At 41.3% G+C, this 16,364-nt stretch overlaps 2 protein-coding genes across 2 annotated transcripts in view; one reads left to right on the top strand and one right to left on the bottom strand.

The window, feature by feature from the left end:
• Positions 1 to 5,636, top strand: part of slc38a8a (solute carrier family 38 member 8a) — a 29,829-nt gene extending 24,193 nt beyond the window's left edge. The window contains exons 6-10 of the mRNA XM_028408297.1: positions 3,652 to 3,766; positions 4,209 to 4,356; positions 4,439 to 4,641; positions 4,715 to 4,766; positions 5,474 to 5,636. Coding sequence (XP_028264098.1) covers positions 3,652 to 3,766; positions 4,209 to 4,356; positions 4,439 to 4,641; positions 4,715 to 4,766; positions 5,474 to 5,576 — 621 coding nt within the window. The 3' untranslated portion in view covers positions 5,577 to 5,636. The remainder of the gene's footprint in view (positions 1 to 3,651; positions 3,767 to 4,208; positions 4,357 to 4,438; positions 4,642 to 4,714; positions 4,767 to 5,473) is intronic.
• A 6,401-nt stretch (positions 5,637 to 12,037) lies between these two features.
• Positions 12,038 to 16,364, bottom strand: part of necab2 (N-terminal EF-hand calcium binding protein 2) — a 164,666-nt gene continuing 160,339 nt past the window's right edge. The window contains exons 11-13 of the mRNA XM_028408298.1: positions 14,648 to 14,725; positions 13,949 to 14,040; positions 12,038 to 13,029 (exon numbers count right to left, since the gene is read on the bottom strand). Of these exons, the coding sequence (XP_028264099.1) occupies positions 13,001 to 13,029; positions 13,949 to 14,040; positions 14,648 to 14,725 (199 nt within the window). The 3' untranslated portion in view covers positions 12,038 to 13,000. The remainder of the gene's footprint in view (positions 13,030 to 13,948; positions 14,041 to 14,647; positions 14,726 to 16,364) is intronic.

Here is a 16,364-nt window from a genome sequence, read left to right as displayed (position 1 = left end):
CCTAAGGGTTTCAATAGGGCTCTTGCACCATTCGGTGCTCGGGCCCTAATAATAATCCTAAGTGTTTCAATAGGGCTCTTGCACCATTCGGTGCTCGGGCCCTAATAATCCTAAGGGTTTCAATAGGGCTCTTGCACCATTCGGTGCTCGGGCCCTAATAATCCTAAGGGTTTCAATAGGGCTCTTGCACCATTCGGTACTCGGGCCCTAATAATAATCCTAAGGGTTTCAATAGGGCTCTTGCACCATTCGGTGCTCGGGCCCTAATTAAAGCTGCAAGCAGCATTGCGGGCCCTCGCAGACCTTGCGATCCGCGGGGCTATCGCTGTCTTCTCTCCTATGCTCTTGTCTCCTATACTCTCCTGTGCTATGCTCTCCTCTCCTCTCATTTGCAGAGATGTACAACAAACATATGTTTACAACCAATCTTTCCTGTTAGCAGTAGGTGGCGCTATGACCGTATCATCCTATTAGCATATATATCTGTTCAGACTCGGGTCCATAGCAGTAGTGTAAGATTTTGTCCACATTGCAAAAAGTATATGGGTAGTACTGCATAAAACACAGCGAGTTCCTTTGTAATGGCGAATGGTCAACTTTGAGGCCACACCCCCGCCACACGGTAATACTTTTGAAAGAGTGTTGGAATGCGTCTATTCCCTATGGTGTCCTGAGTAGACACGGTGAATTTCAGCTCAATTGCATGAAGTATGTGAGGCGTGAAAAGTTTTGAAGCAGGGTCACAAATACGCAAAAAATGGCCACAAAAGTCAAAATGGCGGACTTCCTGTTGGGTTTGTGTGCCAATTTTCATGAGACTCCCCAAAACAGGCCACAGGGGCATGCATAAAAACCTATGAAAACACAACATTTTATGTAGCCAGTAGGTGGCGCTCTGTCAAAGCCTCAATATTGTTGTATAGATGTGTTTAGGGTCAGACTCTGAGCATACATGTGACATTTGGTACAGATCGGACAGAAAACGAAGACGTTATAGCGACTTCCTGTTTCCTCTGAAATGGTCAAACTTTGAGGCCACGCCCCGGCCACACCATCAGACTTTTGTAAGAGTTTTGGAATGCGTCTATTCCCCATGGTGTCCTGAGTGGACACCATAGTAGGGCAAAAAATACAGGGAGTTCCTTTGTAATGGCGAATGGTCAACTTTGAGGCCACTCCCCCGCCACACGGTAATACTTTTGAAAGAGTTTTGGAATGCGTCTATTCCCTATGGTGTCCTGAGTGGACACAGTGAATTTCAGCTCAATTGCATGAAGTATGCGAGGCGTGAAAAGTTTTATAGCAGGGTCAGAAATCGCCAAAAATTACAGAAAAAATCAAAATCACGGACTTCCTGTTGGGTTTGCAGGTGGGGTCCAAGAGACTTTTTTGTGCATCTTGGGGTGATACACGTGTGCTAATTTTCATGATCCTGTGTCAAACTGGCCAGCGGGGCTACGCGTTAGGGCAAAAAATACAGGGAGTTCCTTTGTAATGGTGAATGGTCAACTTTGAGGCCACGCCCCCACCACACCGTCAGACTTTTGTAAGAGTTTTGGAATGCGTCTATTCCTTATGGTGTCCTGAGTTGACACAGTGAGTTTTAGCTCAATTGGATGAAGTATGGAAGGCGTGAAAAGTTTTGTAGCAGGGTCACAAAACGCCAAAAATTAACAGAAATTTCAAAATCACGGACTTCCTGTTGGGTTTGCAGGTGGGGTCCAAGAGACTTTTTTGTGCATCTTGGGGTGATACACATGTGTGCCAATTTTCATGAGCCTCCCCAAAACAGGCCACAGGGGGATGCAGAAAAACCAGTGAAAACACAACATTTTGTGTAGCCAGTAGGTGGCGCTGTCAAAGCCTCAATTTTGTTGTATAGATGTGTTTAGGGTCAGACTCTGATCATACATGTGACATTTCGTACAGATCGGACAGAAAACGAAGAAGTTATAGCGACTTCCTGTTTCCTCTGAAATGGTCAAACTTTGAGGCCACGCCCCGGCCACACCGTCAGACTTTTGTAAGAGTTTTGGAATGCGTCTATTCCCTATGGTGTCCTGAGTGGACACAGTGACTTTCAGCTCAATCCGATGAAGTATGCGAGGCGTGAAAAGTTTTGCAGCAGGGTCACACATCGCCAAAAATGGCCAACTGTCAAATGGCGGACTTCCTGTTGGGTTTGGAGGGGGGGTCCAAGAGACTTTTTTGTGCGTCTTGAGGTGATACATATGTGTGCCAATTTTCATAATCCTGTGTCAAACTGGCCAGAGGGGCTACGCGTTGGGGGCGCTATAGAGTCATTTTCCTATGTGCGTTTCAAACGTCAGCAAATTTCAAATTTTTCGGGCGAATGAATTTTTCTACCAAGTTTGGTGAGTTTTTGGGCATGTTAAGGCCCCCAAAAATGCGATCTAAGGGGGGGAAGGAAAAATAATAATCCTAAGGGTTTCAATAGGGCTCTTGCACCATTCGGTGCTCGGGCCCTAATAATAATCCTAAGGGTTTCAATAGGGCTCTTGCACCATTCGGTGCTCGGGCCCTAAATAATAATCCCTAGGGTTTCAATAGGGCTCTTGCACCATTCGGTGCTTGGGCCCTAAAAATAATAATCCTAAGGGTTTCAATAGGGCTCTTGCACCATTCGGTGCTCGGGCCCTAATAATATCTAATATAATCTTGCATCGTTCGGTGCTCCGACCCTAATTAACATAATGATCATTTTATTTTTCTCTTTTATCTTCGGTTGTTGCTCCCTTTCTCATGTAGTTGCTCTGTTTTCCTCTATAAGTTCCTTTAAGAACTCTATGTTGTGATGGAGTCCCAGTACCCAGTAGAGCTCCAAAAAAGTAAAATGTTGCAAATCATGTTCACATACAACCAGTGTTGTTGCCCCCTGCTGGCCATTAAGAATGCAGCTTTAATACGTAGGCTTCACTTCTCAGAGCCTCACATTGCAGCTGTTTTTATACACACACTTCCATTCAAAGCGACTCTGTCAGACACACATTTTCAGGATTTTTCTCTGCAGTCCTCAGGAGTGTGTGTTTAACTGTAGTAGGTAAAGGTCAGCAGGCTGCTTCTCACTGTGCTCTGTGGGAGCTTCGCAGAGTGGCCGTTTCATATTTAATAGCAGGGTAGTGTATGTAGAGAAAAATCATTCTGTCAATCTAACGCAGGACAGAGTGATGTACAACTTCCAGAGTTGCCACAGTAACCCCTGAAGGCTGCTAGCGATATCTAATAAAATTGCAAGAGGATTGATGCATGCCCTTTCTTGCTCACAAACACACAGTCCCTCAGGGTGAGTGATTGCAGTGCAAGGGGTTGAAAAGAGAGTTGATGAGATTCTGAGATGAGTGGGGAGTGGTGGGAGCGGGTGAAAGGAGGTTAAAAAAAAAAAACATGGCAGGTGGGATCAAGTGGGGACAAGGAGAGTCTGTATCCTGAAGTCTGTGATGGTTTAACTCGGCCCCTTTGTGCCTCTCGCGGCCATTTAATTCCCTGAATCAGTTCATTACAGCAGCAGAAAGATGGCAGATAGTCAGTCCTGGATCCTTGGGCTGCTCTGAGAAATGAGAGAGGCACAAACTGTGCCTGCTTTAATGTCAGGCTATACCCATCTTCTGCTTGTTCTGCTTTGTGTTACAGTGCCATGAGGCGTCCATCGCCATCTACAGCAGTTTGGAGAACCAGCGGCTCTCTCACTGGGTCCTAATCTCTGTGGTCTCCATGATCATCTGTCTCATCATTTACTCCCTCACAGGTCAGACTGTGTGCGGCAAAGTTGGAAAACCACCCTCACTCCTGGCTCCTTCATACACTCATCAGTTCTTTGAAACTAAAATCCACACTATTGCATGTCATACACCTGTGTATCATGCTAGCCAACTTAGCAGCCTGCTTTGCTGAGACTATGGGGTAAAGTGGGTTGACTGCTAATTGTTTAGTTGTTGGTTTGATTCCCAGCCAGTCCTGATGAATGTGAATGTGACTGTGAAGAAAAGCTCTGTCTAAATACATTTAGAGTTTTACACCATCCAGTAGCTATAAAGCTAATGTTAGCATAAAGGTCACACCCTGTAGCTTTTTGTTGAAAATTAGACATTTAAATTGCAGATAAGTTGTAGAAGTCACATCAGGAAATAAACTAAACTTGAGGAGACGCTGCAGTGTTTTTAATGACGGTTACCTTCTCTTTGTTGCAGGGGTGTATGGGTACCTGACATTTGGAAAGAACGTGAAGGCCGACATTTTAATGTCATACCCTGGAGATGATCTGCTGATGCTGATCGCCAGGCTGCTGTTTGGTGTCTCCATCATCACCATATATCCCATCACCCTTCTGCTGGGCAGGTCAGCTACGTGGAATTAAGGGTGTTAACATCACTGTTCAATAAAAGCTTATGACCTAAACGAACCCACCTCTGCTCATCAGGTCAGTGATACAGGACCTGCTGCTCAGCTGGCGGCGGAATCGCAGCAGCGCGGTGACGGTGGAGTTTGAAAGCCGCAGCCGATACGCACTGACGGTGCTGTGGATAACGATGACGCTGCTCATCGCTGTTTTCGTACCAGACATCAGCAAGGTCATCAGCGTTATTGGAGGCATCAGTGCCTTTTTCATCTTTATCTTCCCAGGTAGTGCTCTTTGTTGTACGCAATCCATCCATAGTCTCAGATGTTCTGTTAAAGCCTTTGTTTGTTTGAACAGGACTCTGCTTAATGTTTGCCATGCAGTCTGAGCCAGTATCCTGCAAGACCAGGTGAGGAACTGTATTTAAATGTTAATGTAATGTAAATAGATGTCTGCACGAGATGAAGAATAAATATGTTGGGTAAACTATGTTGTGGGTGTTTGTGTGCATTCAGTTAGTTTGATAAATATTAAAACAATGCTAAGGGTTGGCTGCTTTATGAGTGTAAATACAGATGCTTCATAACATGGTGCAGACCACTGGTCACACTCACAGAAAGGCCGGATTAGACTTTGGCAGAAAACTAAAAGAAAAGCTAATAGAGAAGGAAAGGAACAGCTTATGGTTCAAAGCGGCACACCTTCAGTCAAACATGGCGGAGGCAGTGTTCTGGCATGGGCATGTATCTCTGTCAGTGGTGGCTGTTGTGTTGTGCTGGTGTGAGGAAGCATGTGGTCATGGTCATGTCCATGGCTTCCAGACTTCAGCCATCGTTGAGTGCAAAGGATTTTCTAGTTTCTAGTTTGTAATTATTTCACTATAAATGAGCCAACCAAAAAATGTGTGTATGAAACTGAACTATTTTAAAATTGTCACTGGTTGTCGCTCTGCAGATTTCAACAGTGGGTTTTATGATATGTAGCCAGTATTTGTGCTTCTGTTTTGTTAATCCTACGCATTGGGTAAATAACTGCCAGAAGTAGAACAGTTGTCTTTGCCTTTGTTGAGTCTCCTGGTCTATGTGGCTCATCACCCAGCTCTCTCTCTCTCCCCAGAGTTGTCCTCACGGTTTGGGGAACGGTGACTCTGATCTGCGGAGCCTTTATCTTTGGCCAAAGCACCACCATCGCCGTCATGCAGCTCCTCGGAAAAATCTGACTCTTAACTCTCCTCTATAATACAGGTGTTTTCTACAAATCCTCCTCCTCTCCCCCAAGAGCCCCCAAAGATTCTTTAACAAAGGACAGTAACTCTTCAGCTTGTGGCCTTTACACAACAGACTAAATGGACTTGTCTCTGTACTTGTTTTACTGGATCTCAGTGCTGCCCCTGACACCTTAGATCACAGCATTTTACTACACAGATTAAAACATAAGATTAGGACAGGGATAGCACCAGGCTGGTTAATTCACATATATCAGAGAGATTGCACGTTGTTCACGTTGTTTCCTCCTCAAACACAAGGGTTAATCACAGTATTCCACAGGGTTCAGTACTTGGACCGATTCTGTTCATCCTCACATGCTCCCTCTAGGGAACATCATTCAGAAGCACGGCATGAACCTTCATTGTTATGCTGATGATGCCCTGCTGTATTTATCCATGAAGCCTGAAGAAACAGAGCCATTGGTCAGACTACAGACATGTCTAAAGGACATAAATGACTGGATGACCTCCAATGTTTTAGTGTTAAAATCTGATAAAACTGAGGTCATAGTTGGCCCTAAACATCTCAGAAATAAATCATCTGATAAAATTCTCTCTCTGCATTACTTTGGCTTCCAGTACAACTGTGAGGAACCTCAGAGTTATTTTTGATCAAGACATGTCATTTATCCCTCATATTAAACAGGTCTCTAAGACCGCCTTCTTTCACCTCCGTAATATTGCTAAGATCAGGAGCATCCTCTCTCAGAGTGATGCCAAAAAACTTGTTCATACTTTTGTTACTTCTAGACAGCCACAATATAGGCTGACTAACTCTTAGTCTTTAATCTTTATCATAGCTATGCTGCAGGGACACACACACGATCCACTGAGCAGTTCCCCCACCTCCTCTCCTCTCATCAGGCCGACCTAGGATCCATTATTTTACTCACTAACTTTGTAAGTCTTGCAGTTTTGTGTTTCTCTCTCTCTATCTTCTGCAGGTCTCTCTCCCTACAGATCAGCATGCTGATCAGCATCCGGCCCTCTGACAAACCCAGTGTCTACTGTCAACACCTCAATGTTTCTTCCTGTTAAAATTTAAAGAGTTTTTTCTTACCTCTGTCTGCTTGCTCGGGGGTTCAGGCTCTGGGTTTCTGTAAAGCACCTAGATTGTAAAAGGGGCTATATACATAAAAATGAAATTGAATTTAAAACTCATACACTCACTTGGGTGGACTGCTTTGCCTCTGCCTCCCACTGACATCCGACTGATGTCCTCAGGTATATATTAGCACATTACATACCATCTGTGGGGGCTTTAAATAGAGCAAGGTGTATTAACATGTATGGCACTGCCTGTTTCCTTTTGCTTAAATAGATTACTTAATTTTTGCACCATTTACACTGTTTGCAAATTACCACTAGAGGCTGTGAGGATGGCTTGACTAGTCTGTTTCTTCTGTGGAGCCATAGGTGACATGAGTGTGCCATGAATGAGGAAAGGAGGACAATCTGCTTCAGTGTGTGTGCCAATGAGGGTGTAAATAGATCATCTTGAATGCTGATGAGAAAAAATTAAATTCTGGGATGCATTAGTAATTTGTCAGACAGATGTCCTCACATTTGTCTCTAGAATCCTCTGGTAAACAGAGGAGTTCATGGTCCACTCAATGACTGCAAGGTGTCCAGGTCCTGTAGCTGCAAAACAAGTCCAAACCATCAGTCCTCCACCACCATGCTGACACATGACAGTGTGTATGAGGTGTTTCTGGGTTTGGTTTTCAGCAGACATGGTGGTGAGCATTAAGACCAAACAACTCCAATTGTGTCTCATGTGTCCATAGGGCATTGTTCCACAAGTGTTGTTCTTTGTTCAGATGCAGTTTAGTGAACCTCAGTCCTGATTTCATGTGTTTTTCAGACAGAATTGTCTTTCTCCTGGTAAACAAACTGGACTTGTTTAGTCTTCTTCTAATTGTGCTGTCACATTAACACTGAGCATGACAGTGAGGTCTGTAGACTGACATGTAGCTCTTGTGTTTTTTGTATTTCTCTGATCTTGGGCTGAATTAGCTGGGACGTCCACTCCTGTGAAGATTGACAGCTGTCTTAAATGTTTTCCACTTTTCCATTTCCAATCTTTCTCCAAATAGTTTGAAATGGTTTTATAAGTCTTTCCAGATTGATGTGCAGCAACAGCTGCTTCTCTAACACCATTGTTTATGTCTTTCTCTCTTGTCATTGTGTTAACACACACCTGAATGTTCCAGAGCAGCAGCAAACTGTCAAAACATCTGTTATAGAGGTCTGTACACCTGCTGATGATCAATTCATCAAGGACTGACGATCAGCAGCACCTGCTGCAGCTCAACTAATTAAATCTTATGAAGCAGTAAGAGGGGTTGCAGTAATGAATGAATAATAAAATAAAGTAATATGTTGTTGTTCACCGGAAGTTGTATTGCCTGATACTAAGATACACTACGATCAAAGGAGTTTTGTGATGTTAAAAACAAAGGGGGGTGTATGGGTTTGGTTGACTGATAAGGCTAAGATAAGGATAAGATTTGCAAATGACAAGATAGGTTTTAATTTAGCAGATGATCCACTGCTAAAAAGATGTTCTTTAAAGACCAAATCCATCCTCTTCAAACGAATGTGAAAAGTTAAGTTTGAAGAGAACCATGTGATGAAACAAGCCTCACTCTGCAGTGTTTCACATCAGAGCCACACAGCAGTTTCAACTTTTATACTTTTATTGAATTGCATCACTCTACATTATCTAGAATTTCAACAATATATTCTTTAAAGACCAAATATAATGCTTGCATCCCTGCAATAAGTCTCTACACTTAAGAGAAAGCAGTTTTACTGAAACATACATTGAGAATTAATATTTCATTAAACATTGCCATAAAAGTGATGTTCATTCTTGTGTCATTTTCTAGTCATATTTATATTATATATATATTATATAATAGATTTTAGTCTCTGTTTCCTTCATAGGAATACTAGAAAAAGAAGGTAAGAAATGCACAAAACCCATTGAAGAGTAGCATGGCCTAATACTACAGCAAAGAAGTTACTGGACATTCAGTTGACATGCACTCAGTTGAAGGATAGAAAAGAACACAGCCATAGAAGGGAAAAGTTACAGCCCTGATGTTGCTAATTGGCTTGGTATCCTCTAACATTTGTTGTTGAGGTAAACCTGGTGACACTTCCTTTCCACCAGCTTCCCTACAGCCTCTAAAATCCAGGAATCGCACTACCTCTCAAAGCCTAACTCTTTCATTGTATGACGAAGCACAGGTTGCACTGAGGAGTAGGATAGAAAAAGAAAGTAGTTGCACAGTCTGAGGGACATTTAGGAATGTATTAACAGGAAACAGTATTGGTATTTCTGATGGTTTACTCACTATCTACCTCATATACAACCCAACCAAACAAGGTTACATAACAGCAGAGGCCTCCTTTAGAGCATGTGGGCTGCGCTCAGCGGTATGCTGCAAAGTCAGTTTACCAAACCATGCAAATATGGCTTTGTCAGCCACAGGACACAGCAGATGCTTTATGGACTATTGGGAGTGGTTTGTGATATTGCCCTATGGAGGTTTTTTGTAAACAAGGTCATTAGCTGGCTGCAGTTTAATGTTCAAAATGTCTCAAATGAAATATGTTATCAAGTCAAATTAAACATGTATTATTATTAATATTATTATTATTATCATGATATTTTAGTAGTATTAGGTTGTTAACTGACTATAATTTGTCTAGTCACAGATCATTCTTACACCCTGAGTAGCCTGATGACAGTAAACAGCGGTGCCTTGGCTCTGATAACTTGGCTCTGATAATGTTATCATCTGCTCCACCTTTGAATGAGGGATTCACGTGTTCACTTGTGACTGGATCAAGAGGAATGCCAGGCAACAGCACCACATTAGATCTAAAAAAAAGCCCTCACTGAATGTATTTTATCCTTTATGTTTGTACCTGTGTTTGTTGGCTAATGTTGCTACATTTCTTGGCACTTTATCATCACTGTCGATGTCCCAAATGTGTCACAAATGAACTAAAACGGGCGGGGCAAGGACCCAAGTGTGCAACCACTGCTGCTTTAGTTCTCCACAGGGCTCCTTTAACAAAGCAGTGGCGCCTTTTCATGCCTGTTCTACAAACATACAGTTATATATTTGTTACAATGTATGGAATAATATTTACAGTCCTGGCCAGCTGAGTGCAGCCCAGCACTCTAAAAGAAGTATTGCTAGTATCAGTGTAGCTGGATCCCCACTCACTGCTACCACAGTGTCATTTTAAAATGAAAAAAGAGACTCAACAGTGAGCTAGATGGCACCTTTGAAAGTGTAGCGCTATAAAGATGTGAGTCATCAACACATTTTAAACCAGGTAAACTGTAACACTATATATCTATCTATCTATATACTCTCATCATTGTCCTCTAATATAAGGTCTCCTTAGGTCACAATACTCACTCATTTTTACATTGTGCTTTCTGAGTGATTGTTTTACAGTGGTGGGGTTACAGTGGTGGTGGTGAACATGGAAAATTCAGTTTCAGATTTGTTTACAGGATGTATCAAGTTCAAGGAAGGACAGATGATCTCCTTCATACACAGTACAGGTTTTAATCTACTGGTATGTAAACTGCACAGGAAGTGACCTGCATGCTGACCTGCAGTCCGGCCCCTGATCATTCCAATGCTTATTGCCTGCACCAGTCTATCATCCACTATAATATAAACCCAATGAGTTCAGCTTGCTTGAACTTGTCATATTTGTTCTCTGTAATGTATGATGTCTATGCATGTTTGTTACTCTCTCTCTCTCTCTCTCTCTCTCTCTTTTTGTTAAAATGGAGTTCTTCCTTGTCACTGTTGCTCTTATCTTGCTGTTTCTGTAAAGCTCCCGACAAGAAGAGCTATATAAATAAAACTGAATTAAATTGAACTGAATTGAAGAAAAAAACTTGGTCCTAAAGGCCATAACCCAGCTGATTAGATATGTCCCGTATCTGACTCTGGCTACATCCATACTAATCTTTCATTCTCTTTTAAGGATCCTAAAGATTTTATGAAACACTGCTGACCCCATTATAGTTTCAAACCTCTTGTGGTCTATTTTGTTTGTAGAAACTGATGCTGTTTCCTAAAGTCAATGATACTTGTTCAAATAAGATCTTTCAGACGAAAAACGAAACTTATTCCTAGCATTAAGAGAACACATAATACCATGAGCACCAACATCTGCATGTATGATGGTGGCTGCTACAACAAAACAAATCATTCAGGATATGATGACTGTCCTGAAGGATTCTTCCTCGACTCTGAAGTACAACCATAGACTTTTGAAAATAATCACTCCTATTTCATCACACCTCACCAGAAGAAGTACTAGAAGAAATCATCAACCTCAGTTATGTCTACCTAGATAACAAAGATGGTTAGATGGTTATGTCAATCATCTAAAATTGTATGGATGAAGCCTCTGCTAGCCTGAAATTTGGAGCAACTTTTACATCCTGTTCAGGTTGTTTTTTTACACCATAAAGTTTGGGTCAACAATATAATTGTCTGCAATATTATTACAGGTTGTTGGATCTGTCCACTATAGTAGGCCAAGTTCTGTTTTAAAGTCAGGGTTATTTTTTTCTTATGATATGTTATATTGCTAAAGAAGTTTAGAAATCTATAAACTGTCCTTGTGTCAGTATGTTATCTGAAACAAAGGCGTGCAGTCAAAAAGAGCTTTAGTGGGAAAAACAAAAAAAACTCCTCGACCATGTGGGTGATGTTTAAGGCTTTATATTCAGCGTCATTCAGATGGATCTGTTTCTGATGGTAGCTATTCTGATTCAAACAAGCGAAGCTGCAGCACCTAGAAAGCTACTGCCACTTTCACTGAGGAAAAAAACCTGCACGATAGCACTAAAAGATGTCCATAAATACAAATATAATCATAATAGAACAACATTTTTATATTTACAATCTCTACTAGACTTACACGGCTAATATAAGCTACCCATCGCCAATTCAGACCAAGAATACACAAAGAGAAGGCTAAAAAAATTAAGCTGCATGGAGAACAGTGAGGTGCTGCCTGTGAAGTCGGATAGATCCGTCAATATCAAAGCTAAGGGGTTCCACTCTTAGCCTTAAAGTGTTTAACAGAAATAAAGCTACGTGGAGAAATACATGCACAAATCTCTGAGAAGACCCCCCCAGAAGGTGCTGCCACTCACTGTTAAACCTAACATATGGACATTATTCCCACAGCAGCCATTGTACATACAGTGAATGTACATTGGGTGAAGAAAGATGAAGCTGATATATGACATTTAAAAAGAGGTTTAATCCTGTTACAGACTCTCAAACATGTGTATGAGGATTTAGTTGCACTAGCACATAGATGCTCACCAAGAGGTGAGCATCCATGTGCTCACCTCTTGGTGAGCATCTATGTGCTAGTTCTCTAAAATAGTTAAATGATGTCACGTGTTAGCCCTGAAATACATTGTTAGAGTTGCATACATTGATCACTTGCCCATGTATTTATTGGTGTATTTGGCAAATCTTAGGATTTGAACTCAATCTTAATAGGGAACTAGATGAGATAATCTGTAAACTCACATTCTTAATCTACACATGAATATTCAGGAAATTTCCCACCAGTATTTTGTATACCAATAATGAATATATATTTGTATTTATTCATTGTTTCCCGTCCTTTGTTGTTCTTATTTTACACCCCAGTTCACGTACCAGTTAGCTATCTTACTTACTAGCTGTCAGAAACGTACTTTACTGTTTTCCTGAGATTGCAAGCTAATCTGACAACTAGGTCTGCCATCCTCCAGGTGTGTTTAGAATGGCTGATGTGAGAGTAATGTGTCATCGGCAAACAAAAGTTCCTGCCTTACTTTCCTCGATCAAGCTGCTATCAACCTGAATGCATGTGTGTCTGGAAGGAAAAAAAAGAAAAGCCATATTAAAATGGACTACCCAAAAAACTGCTACATGAGAAACTTAACCTCGGGGTCCTTGCTACATGACAATCTCCACCTTTTTACAGTGGCTCAAAGCTACTTGAAACATGTCCAAAATAATCCAAAATGTTGCAACCAGAAAACTACCATGGTGAGATGCAAACATGTTTTAGTAAATCTCAAATGTGTTTAAAATGCACTGTTTGTTGAATTTTCACCGCAGTTGACACCATTCATTTGTACTATGTAAACATGTACTTACAAAAAGAGTTGGGGGGTGTTGGGGGTGGGAGTTGAGAGGGGGAGGAGGGAAGGAAAGGTGGGTGAGAGCAGGTGAGACGCAGGGGGAGGAGAAAGGTTTTAAAGTAGTAGTGGGGTGGGGGTGTGTCCGGGAGTCTTGGTGTGTAGTTGAATATCTTCATGCTCAGTCCCTGTTCACACTGCACCAGGCGGCTGCAACACACACAAAAAAAGGAGGGGTGGGTTAGAGAGGGATTCAAAAGAAAATGAGCTACAGAGGGAGTACAGGAGTACAGAGCGAGCAACAGGAGAATACAGACTGAATGGAGGTGAAGGCAGATTTAACCAGGAGGAGAAAGAAGTAGCAGCAGGCAGGTGAAAAGGGAGTTAGACAACAAAAATGGCTGTCAGCCATCATCTCAGGTCCCAGCTAAGAGCAATGTTGCAGCCTCGCTGCAGAAACTGTATTCTGCTCTGTAACCGCACTATAGCATCATCCTTTATGTCCAATGCTGACTAACAGATTTTCAAATCTAGGTCTTTTCTCACTCCAGTGTCGCTTTAATTAAAATGAATCACCTACAGTGCTGATGACTTGATTACACACCTACGGGGTAAGAGGACAGCTGCACAGGGGCACAAAACAACAGTAAAGTAGCTTTATTTCAGCTTTTCTGCAGCCAACAGTTAATCTAAGAATTATTTTGTATATTAACTAGCGACCACTCCAGGGTGTCCGTGGGTTTAGAAGATGAATGGATTATATATATATATATATAGATTTTTAGTGTAGAAAACATCAGAATAAAATCTATTACCTAATGTCATCATATCTAATCAGAATATTTAAAAAAAACATCTCTTGAAATAAATAACATATAATAAATTAAAAAATAAAATAAATTGAGAAAACCATCTGCAGCAGGAAACTGTACGTTTGGGGTTGCTGTATGCTACAGAATAAATCTAAATTTGACTCTAAAAGGTTTGCACAGTACTGTACATAAATGCTCTGGCCTCTCAAACTAATGACAAGCTGATTAAAATCAAAGGGCTCCTTCTTTAACTAAAATTGCATTGCAACCATTATTTTTTTACTACACAATTAATTCTCAGGTGTTTCATCACTGACCTGGCACGGCTACAGAGGACATGGCCTCCGGCTGGCACAGTGTGTCCACCTTCACATGCTGAAAGGCTTTGTTGGGAGCCGACTGGAGGTGCCTGGAATCAGAGGAGAAAATGAGACCTCTTTCTCACACGCATACAAAACACAAATGTGTGCACATTTACACATATCTGCAAAGGCACTCACAAAAACACACATGACCTCACACCCCATCGCTTTTAACTGTAGGAGCTGAAATATTAATGGCGGTGAGGTGCTGCTGGATGGCGGAGCAGAAAGTCAGATCAGACCCTCCTCATGCCCAGCAACCACCACTACATCATGATGACCTGACGCAACTGGAGTACTTAAGCAACCCTGGAGCAAGGATGATAATTAAATGTAGATGGCTGAATTGGATGCTGAAGGCTAATGACAATAATGGAAGAAATGTGAGCACTTTTTTGGAAATTGCAGATCAATGAAAACAGGGGCCCCAAAAATATTCAAAGGAGGCAGAATGCTGACCCAGAACAGTATGAATGCCTTCACCCAGTAATGACTTAAAGTGGCGCAGTCCTTGGAATGAATCATTTTACAGCAATGGGCTTTCCTCAGCATTTGTAGATGCTGCTGCCACAGATCAATTTTTTGCTCTCAATATTGAAGCAAGAGACTTGTGCTTAATGGTAAAACCTGAGGCGAACATGATTGAAAACTCACCTCTTCCACTCTTCCTCTCCATCCCAGAATTCATAGACGACAAAGGATAAACCGTCCGGCAGACGCACCGCAGTCACACTGGAAGTGGAGGCAGAGAACAATAAGAATGAGTGGATAATGAAGGAAAGAAGGAAGTGAGGAAAGTTAAGGATGAGGAAGATGTGAGAGAAAGGCTGGTGGGTTGATGATGAGGAGGAAAAAAAGCAGCATTGAAAAAGGAAAAGGGGAGCAAACAACAGCTTACATTTGGGAACATTTTATTACCTCGATGTCCCTGCACTTAACACCAAATAGAGAATATTACACCCAAAAAAAACATCCAATAATACAATGCAGCCGCTTGTTACTGAGATATACTTCATAAAATATGCTTGTTGCAATAAATATCCATCTTCAGAGGAGTTTGCAGTAGGACGCTGAAATCAACCACATGGGATTTTTGTCCATGTGTCGATTTAAGTACAAGTATGAGTGATTGGATAGAATGCTGTCAGGAAGTGGAATAAAAAAATTTAAACATGATATTATTATGTAAATAAATCAATAATAATTTCAAATATATTATTACTATAATATTACTATTAATTATATTAATATTATTATTAATATAATTTTACTACTAATATATTCCTGAATGTTTATTGTATTATCATACCAATACTGCTGAGCCATAATGTACAACTAATTCATAATGTGCAGCCTAAAAGGAACTTTGGTGCAATTCCTGGTCAAACCTGTAGAGGGCACTGGGGGGACAGACGTTGCTACGTACTAAAATTCAACAGAAATAACTTGAATGTTCTGAACCCTGCTGGAGGATATAATAATGTGTTTAATCACTCTCTCTCTCTCTCTCTCACACACACACACACACACCCTAAAAGACAATGAGCAGGGAAGGCTAAATAAACTTTGTACATCATGGTTAGTTTGTAAAAGATTAAATGTATGAGCAGAGAGGAAAATTAGATCTGAAAGGGAAATATCAAAGCAGCTCAGGAGAGTGAAGTGTATTCACAGGTAATGAGCAGGCCCACATCAACAAGCCTTGTTCCCCCTCATGCATTATTTACATCAGCTAGCTACACAAGTCCTGTGCTGCCACCATATTTACCATGATGCAACAAAAAAACCAACAAATGAAAATGTTACTGCTAGAATCCATGTGATGTCACATTAGAGTGTTGCACCTTTCCTGATAGTGAGAGAAACCAGTGGCAGTATCCAGGTTTTACAGTAATGCCTAAACTGAGCACACACTTAGCAACACTGGTAAATGGTCTAATCTACTAATAGAAGTGCATCACTGCAGTTTGGCACAGAAACAAAACAAGTCATACAGTTTGACAGTGTTTAAGGTGAGTTCCAAGTTTCTTTAAGCATTTCAGTGTAACTTGAAGCATTACAGCACTTTACAGCAGAATGAAGCAATAAAAATGTGCTCAGTCTACAGAAACCTCCCCCAGTTCTATCAAAGATTTTAGGATATTATTTGCTCTGAATCAGCTCTTATTACAACATATGGTGTGACTGTTTCGCTGGGAGGTCACAAAGTGTGGTGAGCTGAATTGAAAAGTAGTGTGAGCAAGCATAAAAAATATGGATTTATTGCCGCAAGTTTGCTTTAAAATGTAACTACTGTCATGGCTGACCTTGCTCTAACGGTTTTGGCCCATTCAGAAAGCCACTGTGTGTCTCCATCTGGCATCACATCGGT

This window comes from Parambassis ranga, chromosome 6 (genome assembly GCF_900634625.1).
Source record: "Parambassis ranga chromosome 6, fParRan2.1, whole genome shotgun sequence".
Lineage (NCBI taxonomy): Eukaryota > Metazoa > Chordata > Actinopteri > Ambassidae > Parambassis > Parambassis ranga.
Note: the sequence above shows the minus strand (reverse complement) of the source record. Positions and strands in the feature narration are given on the sequence as shown.